Source organism: Talpa europaea (genome assembly GCF_964194135.1).
Source record: "Talpa europaea genome assembly, chromosome: 14".
Taxonomy (NCBI): domain Eukaryota; kingdom Metazoa; phylum Chordata; class Mammalia; order Eulipotyphla; family Talpidae; genus Talpa; species Talpa europaea.
The window spans coordinates 1180025-1197583 of NC_140082.1; the positions used below are offsets into that span (position 1 = coordinate 1180025).

The 17559-nt window shown below is 62.6% G+C and overlaps 1 protein-coding gene across 1 annotated transcript in view; it reads right to left on the minus strand.

Annotated features, from left to right (window-relative positions):
- Nucleotides 1–359: 359 nt before the first annotated feature.
- Nucleotides 360–17559, minus strand: part of TMEM132C (transmembrane protein 132C) — a gene marked incomplete at its 3' end in the record, with an annotated part of 180460 nt that continues 163260 nt past the window's right edge. Inside the window, exons 5-9 of the mRNA XM_084253164.1 lie at nt 8421–8564; nt 4275–4480; nt 3670–3940; nt 1798–1989; nt 360–1535 (exon numbers count right to left, since the gene is read on the minus strand). Coding sequence (XP_084109290.1) covers nt 360–1535; nt 1798–1989; nt 3670–3940; nt 4275–4480; nt 8421–8564 — 1989 coding nt within the window. The remainder of the gene's footprint in view (nt 1536–1797; nt 1990–3669; nt 3941–4274; nt 4481–8420; nt 8565–17559) is intronic.

Consider the following 17559-nt stretch of genomic DNA (forward strand, 5'->3'; position numbering starts at 1 on the left):
TGAGGGGCGCGGGAGGGGCAGGCGGCCCCGTGGGCACAGTCGACTCGGGCTGCCCCTCAGCCAGCCCCGTTTCTACGTGCAGCTGCTTTATTAGAAATATAAAGAGGTGGTTACATCTGTCCCTTTTTATTTGTCTTTTTGCATTTTTTACAAATGATTTTTGGTAGCTTGACTGTGTCTATCACTGTTCACTAAGTGATAACCGTCCCGCCTGCCCTGCCTGGCAGCGCCCCCGGTGCCCTCGGGGCCGGGCCTCTGACCCCCCCGGCCCATCTCGGACGGCCAAGACCCCGTGGCCGGAGAAAGTCCCCGGGGCCGGACTCCCGTGACCCCCGCCGGCCCGGCCCCGCGACCTCGCGCTACGCCTCGTCCTTGAGCTGCTCCAGGCAGTCTCTGAGCTCCGCGGGGCTGTCCCCGCCCGCCTGGCGGCAGCCCCACTCCACACCCTGGTCGTGGCCGCCCGGGACGGAGTTCACGGCGGGGCCGCCGTCGCAGGGGATGGTGGTGAAGGTGGTGAACTTCACCTTCTTCCTCCTGGAGGTGGGCGAGTGCGGGGGCTCCGGCCTCTGCCCCCGGGCCGGCCGGTCCGCCCCGAGGCTCTGGCTGGGCCCCGGCGCCGGGGAGCCCCCGTTGAGCAGTGGCCGGTTGCTTTCCTCACCGCCCCCCAGGCCGCGGTCGAGGACAGTGGTGCGCTCGGCAGGCGGGCACCTGTCGCCCACGCCCTCCAGGAGCTCGGCTCCGTTGCCCAGCCACACCCAGTCGTGCGAGTGGGTCATGGAGGCCTGAGCCTCTAGGGGCACCTGCTTGTGCCGGTACCTGAGCGCGAAGGTGGCGCAGTTGGCCAGGAAGACCAGGATGGCCAGGCAGAAGACGCCCAGCAGCGCGTACATGCCGATCTCCAGGTCGCTCAGGCCCCGCGGCGTGGGCACCAGGCCGCTCTCCTGCAGCCCGGCCCCCGCCTGGGGCAGCTCCACCTGCGCCGGGAAGTTGGCGAAGTCGAGGGGGATGGTCTGCGGCTGACCCTCCCCCGGCAGCCTGCCCCCGTCGGGCCGGCCAGCCCTGGCCGCCTTGTCCTGCAGCGCCCGGGCCGTGGTGCTGGGCCTGCGCAGCGCCCCCTCCTCCCGCTCCAGGGAGGGGCTGCCCTGCGGGGGGTCCTGGCCCTCGCGCTCGGGGTCCGGGCCCCTGTGCCGCCGCTCGCTGGCGTGGTTCTCGATGTCGCTCCCGGCCCCGCTGGGGCTGGTGTCCGCCTCGCTGGGGCCAAACTTGACCCCAATGTGGCCGACGCCCACGGCCAGGACACTCTTGCGCTTGGACTTCTGGCAGGCCTCGGCGATGGTCATGTCCACCCGCACCAGCGGCCCCTGGCCCTCCCCTTCCGCCACCACCACAGGCCACTGCGGAGAGTGGGCCTGGGGGGTGGACACGACGGCCTCGTCCAGGGAGGTGGCCGTCAGGGTGAAGTCCTCGGCGTCGTAGATGTCCAGGGCCGCCACGGAGCCGTCACTGAACTGCAGCCACGTGCTGACCACAGCTTCCTGCGGGGGACAGGCAGTTAGGAGAACCGTGGGGGGCGGGGATCTTCCTGGGGAGCCGGGCCAGACCCCACATCCGCAGGGGGTGAATCTGGGGAGGACACGCCAGCCTTAGCACAGCAGAGACCCTCTGGCGCCCCCTGCAGCCTGGGGTTGGCCTGGACGCAACGGATTCCCGGTTCCCCTGTTGGTCCCTGGGACCAAGTCCTGCCCCCGCTGGCCCCTCTGCCTCCCCGCTGCCGAGTCACCTGGCATCCGGCCCTACCTGCTTGGGGGTCCGCAGCAGCTCGTCTGCCGTGGCCACGGCTGTGACAGTCTTGCTGTGCTCCCCGCTGGGGTGCAGGGTGGCAGACAGCCCCGCCACAAGCTGGACGGCCAAGTCTGTCACCGATACCTTGTCATCTAGCACGGTCACTGTCTTCTCTGCCAGGATGGAGTCGGACAGCGGGGACAGCACCTGGGCAGGGCACACAGACCATCCATCACATGACTCCAGATGCAGGGCCCTTGCCAGCAACTCCTCCTCCGTCCCCGGCGAGCCAGGGGCCCAGCATCCTGGATGGAGGAAGGCGCCTACACCCGTTTCACTCGGACACTGGGCCCTCGTGAGGCCAGAGACCGTCACGCCTCCCTCAAGACTCTTTAGTTCTATCTGCTGGAAAATTAAAACTATTCTGTTTCTAAAAGAAAATGAGGCCTGACATTCAGAGCAGGTGTCCTTGTGCAGTGCACAACCTGGTCCACCGCACACAGCTGCTGACGGACTCACAACCAGTTGCCCAGGAACGGACTCCATGTAGCCTGAATTGCCTTTGCTGTGCACCCAGCGTGTACTGGGGGGAACTGGACTAAAGCAGTCCACTCTGCCCCAGCTCCCACCGTCACGCGCCCTCTGCTTCTTCTCAGAAGCCAAATGTCGGACTTGAGGCAGCCAGGTGACATGGCGACAGCGTAGCAATCATTTCTACACATGCTGGTTGTGTGCGGATCCAGAAGGACCTTCTAGGAGCCGGGAGGTCCCTGCCTTCTGTGCTGAAATCCCGCCTCCTCCGGGCAGACCTTCTGGGTTCACTTCCAGGCCACCGCAGTAAAGGGAAGGCCATGGGAACGAGTCCCAGGAGGGCTCTGGCCTCCCAGTCCTGGGAAAGTCACGTTTACTCTGCCCTGGCCTGTGAGGTGGGCGCCAGCATTCTGTCTCCGGGGACAACGGAGGGGCCTTAATTGAAAAAATAATTGCTGGAAAGGCCAGCTGTCCGCCAGCCGTCATCTTTCTGCGGGGGGAAGGTCTTGTAAAAAGCCCCTGGTCTGTGCGCCCGAGTGCGTCTCCTCGAGCCAAAGACAGGCGCGGGAGCCGAGGGGCTCGTGGGAAGGCTGGGCCCTGGGCGGACAGGAGGGGGGCAGGACGACGTCCAGGGCATTGAGGCTGTTCCCGGGGTGGGGAGGGGCACGCCCGAAACTGGTGTCAGTGCGCAGACCCAGGTGGACGGGCCTGGGGCAGGTGGTGGGAATGGGGAGGCTGCAGTGGAAAGAGGGGTCACTGGGGGGCCAGTGTGGCCACCGTCACGGCCTCACCTCTGCTTGGAGGGAGACTCGGAACTAAAAGGGCTCTGGACACACCACCCCGCACCTTGCCTCCCCCCAGCTTTGCCTCCCGCACCCACAGGAGCTCCTCAGGAGCCGCCCACGGGCGCCCCGGGGCCACCCGCTGCTGTCCGTGGTGCTGACACGGGACGCCTTGGTTATCCCAGACTCCCTTCCCTGTAAGCCTGGCCAGGCCCGGACCCCGCAGGGGCCACGCAACCGAGGCCGTGCTTCAGGGTGGAGGGTTTAGTGCGCTCCTGCCGTGGCACACAGCACCCACAGTCCAGGAGGAGCGCACCCTGCAAGAAGGGGGCCGCTCCGAGATCGCCTTGCTCTGTCGCGGCAAGAAGGGACAGAGGCACAGGCTGCGAGACACACGGGCCTGGGCGCCAATGCCACCTCACCCGCCCCTCACTCGTTTCCCCAACATTAGTCAGGGAGAGTGGGCTGCAGGCCAGGCGCCTGGGGCTGCAGCGGTGAACCAGACAGACAGACGCCCCTGCTCCACCGGCCCCACGCATGCCGGGCAGGCAGGACCCCAGCTCCAGCCTCCTACCTGGATGGTGGTCATCCCAGCCTCCCGCCCGACCAGGATCCTGCTGTCCTCAAGCGTGGCCACGTGCGGCTCCTCCAGCTTCATGAAGTCGGCCACCAGATGGGTGATGTCCACCTGCCAGTCGGGGCTGAGCAAGTGGCTGGGCGGCTCCCAGGGGCCAGCGCCTTCGGCCACGAACTGGGTGAGCACACGCACCGTGGCGCGCTGGTACTGCAGGGCGCAGCCCCGGCCCCGCGGCTCGTCCTCCTCGTCCTCGCTGTCCCGCGTGGGCCTGGGGAGGGAGGGGTCTCAGCTCCGGGGAACGGGCCAAAGGGACCGGGCCCCTCCGATGCCCAGAAGCAGCTTCAGAGCAGCCTCGGGGGTCAGTGGCTACACCGATGGACAAGCAGACTTCAGAGCTGCTATTTGCTGCGTAGCCACATGTGCTAGTAGCTATCATATCGAACAGCATGCTTCTAGAACGTTCTGCCACTGGAGGAAGCGCTATGGGGCAGAGCTGTATTTCACTCTGGAGATGCGCCAGGTCCCGCTCCAAGCGCCCACATCATGAGCTCCTCTAATCTCACAATGCTGGAGCAAAGCTTAATGATCCCCTTCCTGCTCACCTCTTACTGGTCACGATGGGGACCCTCCAGCCTTTAATCTGGTTGAGCTCTGTGTCAGAGACCTCGATCTGCAGGGGCAGCCGGGGCGCCCACACAGTGATGTGCAGCGGGGCCCTCAGGTGCTGGTACGTGAAATTCACCACCGCATCCACCTTGCCTTTCATCTCTTTGCCGTTGACAAAGACATAGTCGCAGTGGTCAGACACCTGCAAGGACAGAGAGGGGGTGAGGAGACCATTGGGGCCCTGGAGGCCATTCTTTCTGGTGTGTCCTTTTCTCTTGTAAAGCGCATGTGTTCGACGCAGGTTCTTGCCGACGCAGAGCCTGAGGCAAGGATTCAGTGCAGCTGGTTTACTGGGGCGGTGGCCCCAGAGAGCAGAGTGAGGGCGATGGGACAAGGAAAACCAGAACACAGGTGCATTTTTCGTTGGCTGTTGTGACCATGGTCTCTGGGGGTCATGAGCAAATTCTACAGAACTATCCACCTGAAGACACGAGGCAGGAGCATTATCTACCAGCTCCCGTCTCTGGCTGAGCGAGGGCTGCCCTGCGTGCTCAGGCCCCTGCACTTCCAGGCTAGGATGCTGGCCCACGGCATCCGAGAGACCCTGGGGCGGACAGCAGAAAGCAGCTAGAGGTGGGTTTGGTGCAATCATGAAGTGGGCGTGAACTCACAACGAACTGCAGCTGGGACTGAGACTGTGACGTGGGCATCAGAGGGGCCACATGCAGGCTCCACCTCCAGCACCTGGGGTCCACCTGGGCTCCACAGGGCTCACATGGCCCCTCCTCTCCAGCAGACTCGCAGCATCCCATGGCCACACTCTCCCCCAGCACAGGCCCCGCGGATTGCCAAGACACCTCGGTCTTCACATGTGTGGTTCCCCTGATTCAGACCTGTCTGGCCTCGTTCAAAGGCTCCTGGGAGGCTGCCCCATCCCGCGAGGATCACTATTATGTTTGTATTACAACGGTTCACCCCACGCACAAATGGCAAAGTCACATCAGAGACTGAGTCTCCTTCCCCCATACTCCTTCTCCTCTCCCCACCGTAGATGACACCAGAGGAAATGAACATGGACCTTGACTGATAGCAGGTGCCCCCGGGAACCGTGAACAGAGGACTGGGGGACCATGAGCCCCTCCTCCAAGGTCTTGCAATAGTTAAGATGCTGGAAATTAGACTGGGATTATGTTCTGCTACCTGAGCGAATTGAAAACTGAAAATAGAAATCTAGTTGGGTTATAGAGAAATAACATCATCCATCTTACATAGTCAAGTTTATGAAATGTGATTTTAACTGGCCCCATGAGTCCACATCACCCCTAAACTATGAAATCCTCAAAACCAAGAAGTTTGTGTTTTTCATCTTTGATATTTTGGCTCCTTATGACAGTTACTCATGAAGCAGGAGCTCAGGCAAATGGATACTGAAAGGATAGGTGGGTGGGTGGGTGGGGGTGTGGATGGATCTGTGTATGTATGTATACATGGATAGATGGTGGGTGGATGGATGGAGGATGGATGGATGGAGGATGGATGGATGGATGGATGGATGATGGATGGATGGAGGATGGATGGATGATGGATGATGGATGGGTGATGGATGATGGATGGATGATGGATGGATGGATGGAGGATGGATGGATGGAGGATGGATGGATGATGGATGATGGATGGATGATGGATGATGGATGATGGATGATGGATGGAGGATAGATGGATGGATGGGTGGGTGGCTGGAGGATGGATGGGTGGATGATGGATGGTTGGAGGGTGGATGGATGCATGGGGGATGGATGGATGGATGATGGATGATTGATGGAGGATGGATAGGTGGATGGATGGTTGGGTGGCTGGAGGATGGATGGGTGGTGGATGGGTGGATGGATGAACAGTGCCCCCTTTCATGGAGATGTTTACATCAAAACAACCAAAGATCTTGGGGGCAAAGAGAAACGTGAGAGGCTGAGATAAGATGGAGCCAAGAGCAGCAGAAACATAGGATGTTAACTTGAAAGCTCCCAGAAGCTGCCGAGCAGTGTTTCCTGACCTTCTGGGGTCACTGACTCCTTTGGGAACACACGCAGAGCTACTCCTTGCCCGGCCGTGCCGCCTGTGCACCATTTCAGAGTTCATGAAATGGCTCCCGGGCCCTTTGCAGAGCACTTCCCACACGAAGCCATAATTGCTAATTTGCTTATCTGTCTCCTGTCCAGACTGTGGGCTCTGGAAGGCACAGCGTCTCCTTCGGGGGTCTGTGGACCCAGTTACATAACACCCGACGCCGAGCAATGAAATCCTCCCCTTCCGCAGCTTCCGGGAATCTTGGATGGCTGCTCTGGGCCCAATTTTCATCTTCAACTCCCGCTCCCGCTTGGAGGGGCAGCTGGCGAGGGCCGGGCGGAGAGAATTTCCTCCATCTGCCGGGGACGGCGGCGGGAACCGTGGGGAGGGGCACACACGGCCGCATCGCCACACTCGTGGTCAAGAGGGGTTTAAAGATGTTTACAAGCCGATTAAGGGTGGAAACCAATTCCAGCCGCTCTCCCAGACTCGTCATTAGCATGTAAACACTGTCCTGGACCCGCGCGGCATTAGCATAACAGCCCAGCAAGAGTGATATCCGTAATCACTTCTTTAATCAATGTTGTAATTTACAGACCATTGACTTTTCTCATTTAGTACCTTCCGGGGCGCTGGGGGGAGGCAGCCCGGCCACTCCAGCATACATAAATAACTGAGAGGAACACAGGGCAGGGCCAGCGTCGCGGTGCATGATGGAGCCTCCGCTGCTGCTGTTCCGGAAGGTGCCGGCAAGTTCCGGGCCGCCCGGGGCCGCGTCCGTCATCCCCTGAGCGGCCGCAGTGGAGCTCCTGCTTGAGCTGGCTCGTCCCCGGCCGGCACCACAGCCCTCAGGGATCTTCTAAGCCCTCGCCTGTGCTCTGGGGTGCGCTTCGCCCTGCTTTTGGGGGGCTGCACACTGAGAAGCCCGCCGGCCTCCGACACTGGAGCCCGCCGGGTGAGAGCATGGAAGCTGGTGTGCTGGCCACGTGGTGGCCCGGAGCAGGGTGGCCTGCAGGGGTCCAGGGAGTCAGTGCCGCAGCCTGCGGTCAGCGACAGCTTCCGTGGCCACCCAGGCCCTGGAGACACCCGGATGGCATCCCCTGCTCCCAGGGCAGGCGGGGGTACACACAGGTGTCTCCTGGGTGACCTCAAATGTCCGCCGAGACATCTGTCCGAGCCCTGAGCTGTGCCCCGGGGAGGGCTTGTCAACGTGCAGGCCGGGGGCCCCAGCCACAGCCTCGGGCTCCACAGGTCTGGGGGGGCCCCATTCCCAACGGGTTTCTGGGCAACGATGCTCCAGGTCTGGGGACCACTTTGCTTCTTGACCTGAGGCAGCTGCCCCTCGGTGGTCCGGGGCCCTCACACGGCCGGTCTCCGCCGGGCTGCTGAGAGGCCACACTCTGGGGCGCACGTGTGACGGCCGCCTCCTGCTCATGCTCCTGGGGCTGAGTCCAGGCTGGCCGTGCTGGCAGGTCTGGCGAGCCGCACTTTTTGGCTCGTGCCACGGTCTCCTTGCTGTGTCCCCACGGGGCTCTGTGGGGTCTCCTCTATGAGGTCTCCATTCATGGGGCTCCACCAGGTGACCTACCCACCTCCTGACGCCATCCCTAGGGGCTAGAGTGTGAACCCAGGAGCTGGGGGCACCCTGACATTCAGCCCAGAGGAGGGCCTCTCACCGCTGGGGTTAGCTGTGCGCTCAGTGCTGTCCCCGCGCTGCAGCCCCGTGCCCGGCCTCCGGGTGCCAGGGCGGCGCAGCTCCGCCCGCGTGCCCAGTGAGCCTCTCTGCCCTGGTGCGCGCAGAAATTAAATGGTGTTCCGAGTCCACCTTGACTTGGGGTGCCTGGTGGGGTGTGGCTGGGCCTCTGCTGCCTTCTGGGACAGGGCCTGCCGGCGCACCGCCTGCTCCAGGCCCTGGCTCCGAGCATTCAGAGCCAGCTCAGGACACAGGCCGGCACAGGCCAGAGCAGAGAGAAGCAACGCTGAGCGCAGCAGCCCGAGTGCAGGGAGCCCCCGCCCCCCGCTGAGCCGCGCGGCTCCCTGGGCCTCCTGCTCAGCCCATGCTGCCCGCGGGCACTCACCTTGACCACGTCCTCGGCGGTGGACGTGCACTCCACCGACTCGGAGATGTCGGTCACCGCGCCGTCCTCCGCCACCGACACCACCTTCACCGGCACGGCCGCCGGCCTCCCCGTGAGGATGGCCGTGTTCAGGATCTCCGTGTCCTGCCGAGGAAGCACACGCACCGGGTCAGGGGCGCGGTCTCTGTGGGGCGGCCGGGAGACATTTGGGACCGTCCCGGTGCTCCAGACACAGCAGCACGGCCTCAGGAGGCGGCGAAAGAGTCACCTCTGGACACCTGCCCAGGAACCTCTACCAGTTTGCTTTTGTGCCTGGCGCCGGGGCAGAGTGGAAAGAGCCAAGGTGGAATACTACTCGGCCCCGAAGAAGAAGAATCTGGCCACTTGTGACATACAGGGGGACCGTGAAGGGAGTGTGTTTGGGGAAACAAGCCAGACAGAGAAAGAGAAGCTCCGCACGCACCCACTCCGATGCGGGCTGGGAGGAAAAACGCCGTCACACAAGCAAAACAAAACCCACCTTGAGACTCTGACAAGAGAAAGGCGGTTGGGGCAGGGGAGGGGGGTGGGCGGGCGGCGGGTGTGCCGAGGACCTGTCCACTGCACCTCACACGGCGGGGCCACGAATGTCACCTCAGTAACAAGAAAAAACGAAGAAAACGAATCTAAAACAAGCCCAGAGCAGAGACAGCACAAAGCAACCGCGTCTCAGTCTGCACGTGGTCGTCTCTGCACGCGGCCGTCTCTCTAACGCCCAGGACCAGCAGGAACCCACTGTTCCCCCCTCCGCGCAGGAGCCGCGCCTGCTGGTTTCGGCCGGGTGGGGGGGGCGGGGGAGGCTGCAGCCGGTGCAGGGCGCGCAGAGCCTGGGCATCTGCTGCCACCCATGAGGGGGCTTTGCCGTCGTGAGTAAGTGGAGGATCTGGAGACGGGGGGACACCCAGGCCCCACAGGGTCTCGCGGGAGACAGGAAGCCAGAGGGAGGGGGGCCGTGAGAGAGAGAGGGGCTCACGACTGGGGAGACGCGGGGTCCTCTAAAACTGACAGGGCAGATCCTGCCCCAGGAGCTCCAGGAGGGCCCCGCCTGCACTTTCACCCCACTGGGCTCATTTCCGGCTTCTGGCCCCAGAGCTGACCCTAACCCCAACCCTGACATGCTAAACGCGGGCCGGCTGGTCACAGCAGACAGGACTCGGGTGCTCGGGGGCACGCCGGTCCCCTCAGGCTCAAAGAGGGCCGCAGGCGATTCTGGGGGGCCGGACCCCGTTCAGCCCAGGACACTAACTGGGACCACGGCAGGGGCCCCCGAGCGAGGGTTGGCCGGCGCCAGGCCCTTCTGGCTCGAGGCCTTGGGGGGAGACTGGACTCTGTGGGGCTGTGGGGGTCTGCTTGCGCCCACTCAGGGTGGTGCCCCCCCCCGTGCCGAGGGGAGCGGCCACTTGACACCCGAGACGGACGCCCGCGGACAGGCAGCTCAAGGAAAGCCAGGTCGTGTCCCGGGAGAAGGCGGCGGAGGAGCCCCGTCAGCAGACAGGGTGACGGGTGACCCTGCCCCATAGGCCGCGACCCCACCCCTGGGCCCAGGCCGGGGCCCCGGGCTCTGCCCACCATCCTCCGCTTCTGCCCGGGGCGCCGGCCTGAGCTGGGCCCGAAGAACACCGTGGGGACCCCGAGTCCATTTCCAGGTTCGTTACCGGCAGCGGGCGGGAGCCGCCTCCACGCCCCAGGACGCTGCTGACGGCCCCACAGGGAGCCGCGCCCGCAGGCCATTGGGGTTGGCGTCTAATGACCACTGCAGAACCCCCCCACACCCCCACAACCCCCCCACACCACACACCCCACACACACCACACACACCACACACACACCACATACACACACCACACACCACACACACACCACACACACACACCACACACCACATACACACACCCCTACACACACCACACACACACACCACACACACCACACACACACCCCACACACCCCACACACACCCCACACACACCCCACACACCCCACACACACCCCACACACACCACACACCACACACACACCACACACACATACAAACCCCCCTACACACACCACACACACACACCACACACCCCACACACACCCCACACACACCCCACACACACACCCCACACACCACACACACACCACACACACCCCACACACACCCCCCACACACACCACACACACACACCACACACCACATACACACACCCCTACACACACCACACACACACCACACACACCCCACACACACACCCCACACACCCCACACACACACCACACACACCCCATACACACACCCCTACACACACCACACACACACCACACACACCCCACACACACCCCACACACACCACACACACACCACACACACCACACACCACACACACACCACACACACCCCACACACACACCCCACACACCCCACACACACCCCACACACACACCCCACACACCACACACACACCACACACACCCCATACACACACCCCTACACACACCACACACACACCACACACACCCCACACACACCCCACACACACCACACACACACCACACACACCACACACCACACACACACCACACACACCCCACACACACCACACACACACCACACACACACCCCACACACCACACACACACCACACACACCACACACCCCACACACACCACACACACCCCACACACACCACACACACCCCACACACACACCCCACACACCACACACACACCACACACACCCCATACACACACCCCTACACACACCACACACACACCACACACACCCCACACACACCCCACACACACACCACACACACCACATACACACACCACACACACCCCACACACACACCACACACACCACATACACACACCACACACACCACATACACACCCCCCTACACACACCACACACACCACATACACACCCCCCCACACCACACACACCACACACACCCCACATACACACCCCCCTACACACACCACACACACACCCCCCACACCCCCCACACCCCCCACACACACCACACACACACACACCACATACACACACCCCACACACACCACACACACCACACATACCACACCCCACACACACGCTCTGCTCCTCAACACCCTCCATCTACCCTGAGCGGCGCCAGGACGGGCCCTGCCGGGGCCCTGGTCTCTCGCCAGTGACACCAGCCCCAGGAGCGGAGCGTCCCCGTCTCGTCTGCCGTAAACGGGCCACAGGTGTCGGCTTCCGGGGCAGATGCTGCCCCACGAGGGAGGCCCCGACCGCCGTCCCAGCGCGAGCGGCTGTGTGAGGGCCCGGCCCGCTCTCTGCCTCCCGGCCTGCGGGGCCGGGGCCACCTCTCCTAACGGGGATCCTGCATTTCATTCTGCAGATTGGGGGTTTGGTCATCAGCCCTGGGAGCCCAAGGCCCTGCGGCACACGGGGCGCCGGCTGCGTGCCCGCCGTCCTGTCGCCGGGTGCAAGGCAGTGGCTGGGGGCCTGGCCTGCTCTGGACGGAGGGGGGTGGTCACCGGGAGGAGCGGGTGGGGACGGCGGCGCAGGCAGGCCTGTCCTTACAGGGGCCGCCTGTCGGGGCTCTGCTGCCCTGAAAAGAGAACGGGGCAAGTGTGGGGGCCGCTGCCCTGCAGGGGCTGGCGCTGCGGAGAGCACCTGCGCACGCAGCACGCGGAGCTCCGGGGCGGCAGCCGTTCTGCAGACAGAGCTTCTTCCCAGAGCTGCCTCCTGCTCCCCGGGACAAGCCGGCTGCACGTGTGCTCCCCGCGCGCTCCCCGTGTGCTCCCCGCGCGCTCCCCGTGTGCTCCCCGCGCGCTCCCCGCCAACCAGGACAACGTGTGTTCAGCGGTAACTGGTTCATGTGTCTCGCAACCACACGGGTGCTGTTCTCTTGCTCCTGTGTCACGTCTGCAGTGAGAGCCTGCGCCGGGAGAGCCAAGACGCAGCTGCTCGCGACGGCTCTTCCCCCCCGCGCCCGCGGCAGAGTCACGGGGACGCCGAGTCTTCGTTCCTGGCAGAGAACTTCCTCGGCCGTCCTGTCCGCGGCAGCCACCGTCCAGCTCAAGTCGGTCCCGGCAAAAAAGGGGCGGAGGGGCTGCAGGCCGCCGGGGCCCGGGGTGGGGCTGCGAAGGGGAACTAGGGCCATGGACACGGGACGCTGGGCGGGAGGCGCGGCGTGGACTCGAGGCGGCGGCGCGGGCCCGGACATCTCTGCGAGCCTGGGCATCTCTGCGAGCCCGGGCATCTGCGTTCACAGCACAGGCGCACAGAGGCCGCCGGGCGAGGACGCTGGTCAGCCGTGGCGCTCTCCCTCATGAGCCCACGTGTCGGCCCCTTCACCGTCCGCCACGGCCACATGTCGGCTGTATCTCAATAAAAGGGGGGGAAAGTCCACATCCTCCTTGTAAAACCCCCAAGTCGGTGTTGGCGCCGTGGCTGAGTCACGTCCTCACCCGGGCGGGGGCCAGCGGCGGCCGGGGGGGCACCGTCCGCGCGTGGACTTTCCGGCCTCGGCCTCTGCGGCTTCTCCCGGCCTCCAGCGCGCAGCACACCCAGAGGACGGCGTCGTGGGAAGAATCGATAAAATAAGGTCCTCAAGTCACTGTCGCTGCAGGTTTGGGAAAGGCCCGAGGCCTTTTTTGTTTTTGACTTGTCCTCATACATGTAAATTGGTTTGGCCGTTTCCTGTATTTTCACAGATCGTATTTTCAAGTAAAGGAAGTACAGATTCCGTTGCTGAGCCTGAAAGCTGTGAGCGGACTCAGAGCTGTGAGGGAAGCAGGGCGGGCCCAGGGCGGCCGTCTGCCCCAGGTGGGGAGTGAGGCGCCCCAGCAGAGACCCGCCGGGAGAAAGGCGGGAGCCCCAACACGTGCCCGGTGCCCGCTCACACCCTGCCCGGCCTCGCCATGTCCTTCTGTGGCCGGTCTCCAGCTCCCCGCTGGGCAGCCTTTGTCCTGCCTCGTTGCCCGTGGCTGAAGGTCCGCTGTGCCCTGGACTCTGGGCCTCACTGGACGGGGTGGGGCAGGGAGTGGGGTCTCTGGCATCTGGCACCTCCTACATTCAGGCCTCCCCTCGCCAGACGCGTGGAGTGAGCCCGCCAGCCACTCACCCCCGAGCGCCTCCCTGAGGCCTCCAGGAGGCGCATCCTCCCCTTCAGGTGCAGGCGGAGCTGGGCTTTGCCCTGGGCCTTGGGGCAGGGAGCTGAGGCTGAGAGTTCAGATCTCGCTGCACAAGGCGGGTTAGGGGGAGCGGGGGGCTCTGTCACCAGCTCATTGTCGACGCCACGGATGAGATCGCAGCCCTGGGCTGCTTCTGAGAATGAATTTTTGAAAAATCAATTAATTAAATCAATGCAAATGTTTGCAGGCAGGGAGGTGCCTGGGATGGCACCTTTCCCGCCACAGTTGGCTCCTGCAGGCTGACGAACCAGGAGCACCAGCCAGAGCCCGCCCATGGTCTGTTTCTATACGGGCTCGTAAACCAAGAATGATTTTTCCATTTGTCAAGGCTTAATGAAAGTAACATACAACAGAGACTGCGTGTCCCTGTAAATCTCAAACAACTCACTATCCAGCCGAGCTGTGAACAAAGAACAATTTCCCTGATGACGGGACACTTAGAATGTTCCAGAAGGGCCTCTCCTCACCTTGGCGTTCAGGTCATCCTTTTTGTAGCGCCTCTGAGGTCTTCCCTTCCCCTCGCCCCTTCTCCGTCTTGCCATGTCACGCCTTCAGGGAGGCGGCACCTGTACTAGACTCGGGTAGATTTGCATCGTGATAACTCGGTCTCGGGGGGAGACCTGGAGGCGCTGCACCCGCGAGGAGCACAGGGACTCGTGTTAAACAGGAAGAGATGTTTGAATTGGGGCTAATTTTAAGCGGCTGATGGTTTACAGAAGGGATTATTTCATGTTCCGTCACGAGTCTCTGCACACGCCTCCAGCTCCAGGGGGCCGGGTAGGGAGGCCCGGAGAAGGAGCCCCGACGACCGGCTCTTCTGGACGTCAGCCCGGGGGTAGCTGCGAAAGGTGCTGCTGGAGGAGAAGCGTCTGCGGAGACACCCCCATCTCAGCGGGGAGCAGGCAGGCTGGGACAGGGACCTCTAGGCAGCTGACGGACCCGGCCCAAGGCGGGCCCAATATCCAAAACCAAGGAGAGAGAGAGAGAGAGAGAGAGAGAGAGAGAGAGAGAGAGAGAGAGAGAGAGAGAGAGAGAGAGAGCAGGACCCTGTCCCCGGGCAGGTCCTCGCTGCTTCCAGGAGACAAAGCCAGGAGTGCGCCAGGCTGCCCTGGTTCCGGGCAGGTGCTCAGCCCGGCCTCTTCTCCCCTTTGCTTCCTCATCTTGGACATGGGGGTGAATCCGCTTTTCTCGATGAAACTGGACACGATGACCTCGCAGCCCGCCGGCTCAGCGAGGGGTGCAGGGGCGGCCACGGCGGGAAGCCAGGCCCCACCCGCAGTCCCGGGAAACAGAGGCCGAGGCGCGAGTCTCAGGTCCTGCTCCACACGTCCCTCCGAGCGCCCGTCTCTGCCTGGAAGCGGGGAGCACTCAGCTGGAGCTAATCTGGGCACTAATTTAGCAGCGCCTGGAAGTAGGCGGAGAGCAGTTTAATTAGACCTTCCGTTTGATCAGGAGGCCCCATCAGCAGGACCCCGGGGTGGGGGGCAGGATTGGCTTTTGCTTCGGGCCTTGAAGCCTTGAGGCTGAACCCCAGGGTGGGAGTGAGGGTGAGGGGCTGGCGTCATCACCCCGAGAATGGGGGGCCTAGGACTGGACTTCCGGGGTTGACAAAGCACCTCCTGAAAGGAAGAAAAAGCTTCCCTCCGATCCTCGCCTGGCAAGCGCCGGCCGCTGTGCAGGGAGCTGTGCTGAGACCCGGGTCTGCAGCTCACTCTCCCCTCCCCGGCCTCACGGCCCTGGCCTTGGGTGCCGGCGTGGGGCCAGGCTGCACCCGTGGCTCCCTGGCGGGCAGGAGCAGGGCAGCAGGTGAGTGGGCAGTGCCCCACAATGGGGCTCTCCCTCCGCCATCCCCCTGCAGCAGGAAGTCCCTGGTCTTCTGATTCCCAGACAGACAGCAAATGCCCCAGGTGGCACCGGGGGAGGAGGCGGGAACACGGCAACACTGGAGATCCCCCGAGGTGAAAAACCCAAGACAGCGCAGCAGAAGGGCTCGTTGCCAGTCTCCGTCCCCTCCTTACCCGAAAAACTTAACCTTAATTTGGGGTGGAGGACGGACGAGGGTGAACTGTGAATGTTCTGGAACAAAGGCTCCCAGGTGGTGTAGGACCAGCAGCCTCAGCCTCAGCTTGATAAAGATGCAAATTCCTGTGCCCACCCCACCCCTGCTGGGTCAGACTCCCTGGAGGTGGAGCCCGGGCCTGTTTTAGCACATCCTCCTGGTGGTTCTGCTCACGGATGCTGAAAGTTGGAGGCTGTAGGGTGAGGTAAAAGTACCAGGCTTGTCTGCCCTCCCGCCATTAGGATAGATGACGGATCCCTGTGGTCCCGAATGCATGGCTGATGGCGGCACCTGGAGTGGGGTGTGGGCCTATGTAGATGGGATTCACCAGGGCTCAGACTGGGCTTTTAGGGGTGGTGTCACCGGGACGCCAGCAGAAGCCGAGAAAGAAGCAGAGAAGCCGAGAGAAGAGAAGCAGAGAGAAGGCCAGAGAGCCCGGATAGAGTGAAGACTGGCTGGGAGGCCTGCCAGCCCCCCGGCCCCCCAGCACCCCTGCCTGCCACATGCCTGGTAAATCTAAATAAAAAACCTGCAAAAGCCACTGAGGACTCTAACTCCTCCTTTACCCGGTCTGCTGGGTCACAAAACCTGCTCCGTGGTCAGTCCTGCTTCTACTGAGGCAAACCCAGGCAGAGTGTTTGAGGTGCTCTAGGAAATCTGCTGGTGGAGCTGGGCTCCGTGAGAGGAAGCTGCCTGTCATTCTTCCCTCTCCACTATCTGGAATACAGACACGACGGCTGGAACACCTGCAGCCATCTTGGACTATGAGTCAAACTTGGAAATGAGGGCCACCTGGCGGGGCAGAGCAGAGAAGTCCAAGTCTCTGAAGTCCAAGTCATGAGCTTATGTGTGTGAAACAAGCCTCTGGTTTCCATGTTGCTCGCGAGGGTTTTCTGTTACACTCAGGCAACACAGAGGCTGACTGGTGTCCCTATCTCTTTGCATGCTAGAGGTGGTGAATGAAGGCTGAACTGGAGCCGCATTTCCAGTTTTGCAGCCATGAGAAGGCAAGTCGTTGGCAAGGCGTCTGCTGGCGGTAGCAATCCCACTTGCCTTGGCTGCCGGCGGTGACGGCGCCTCTGCTGAGCAAGACTGACAGCAGGGCTGTGTGGAAGGAGACTGACAATTCAGCCTAATTTACAGTAGCAGAAAAATGACTCCCAGAGGGCAGATCGTTTTCCCAATTCATGGCATCCTACTTAAGCTGACGCCTGGCCCAGGGTGCTGTCAGCCAATTGGTGTGCTGATTAGGGAGGGTGCTGGAGATGGGGGCTCTGGATTCAGGCAGACAGACCCAGGGAGGTGCCATCTGATCAACAAGCTGACTATGTTAGGTGCAACCAGCTATTTACATAATCCCATGATTAGGAAAACATCGTGTACACACACAGGCACGGCAGGGGCCTCACAGAATTCCACCCGCTAATGCAATTTCGCTCCAACCAGGCCGGTGCAGACACTCAGCTCGGCTCACGGCCCCCTCTTGGTTTTTCTCATCAGGGAGAGAAGGAAACCTTATTACCTCGAGTCGCCACGGCAGGCCTGGTGGAGACGGGCCAGACCAGCCCTGCTGCTCGCCAGACTGAGAAAGCTCTCCAGGTGTTCTGCACGGTTCTCGGGTGGAAGTGACTGTAAAAATGCTGGGGGGTGACAATGGGGAAGGGCAGCCGGGGGTGTAGAAACTGACACAGCCACCGTTTCCTTTCTGCGACAGCTTTGGGTCTGGGGGAGCAGAGAGGCCGGAGGTGCAGAGATAGAGGTGGAGAGGGTGGTGCCTGCAGGAGACAGCTCTCCTGTCTCCACACACACTGGGGAAGAGGAAGAGCTTCCCCATTACTCACGCCCACTGCTCTGTGATGCTTTCTCTTCTGC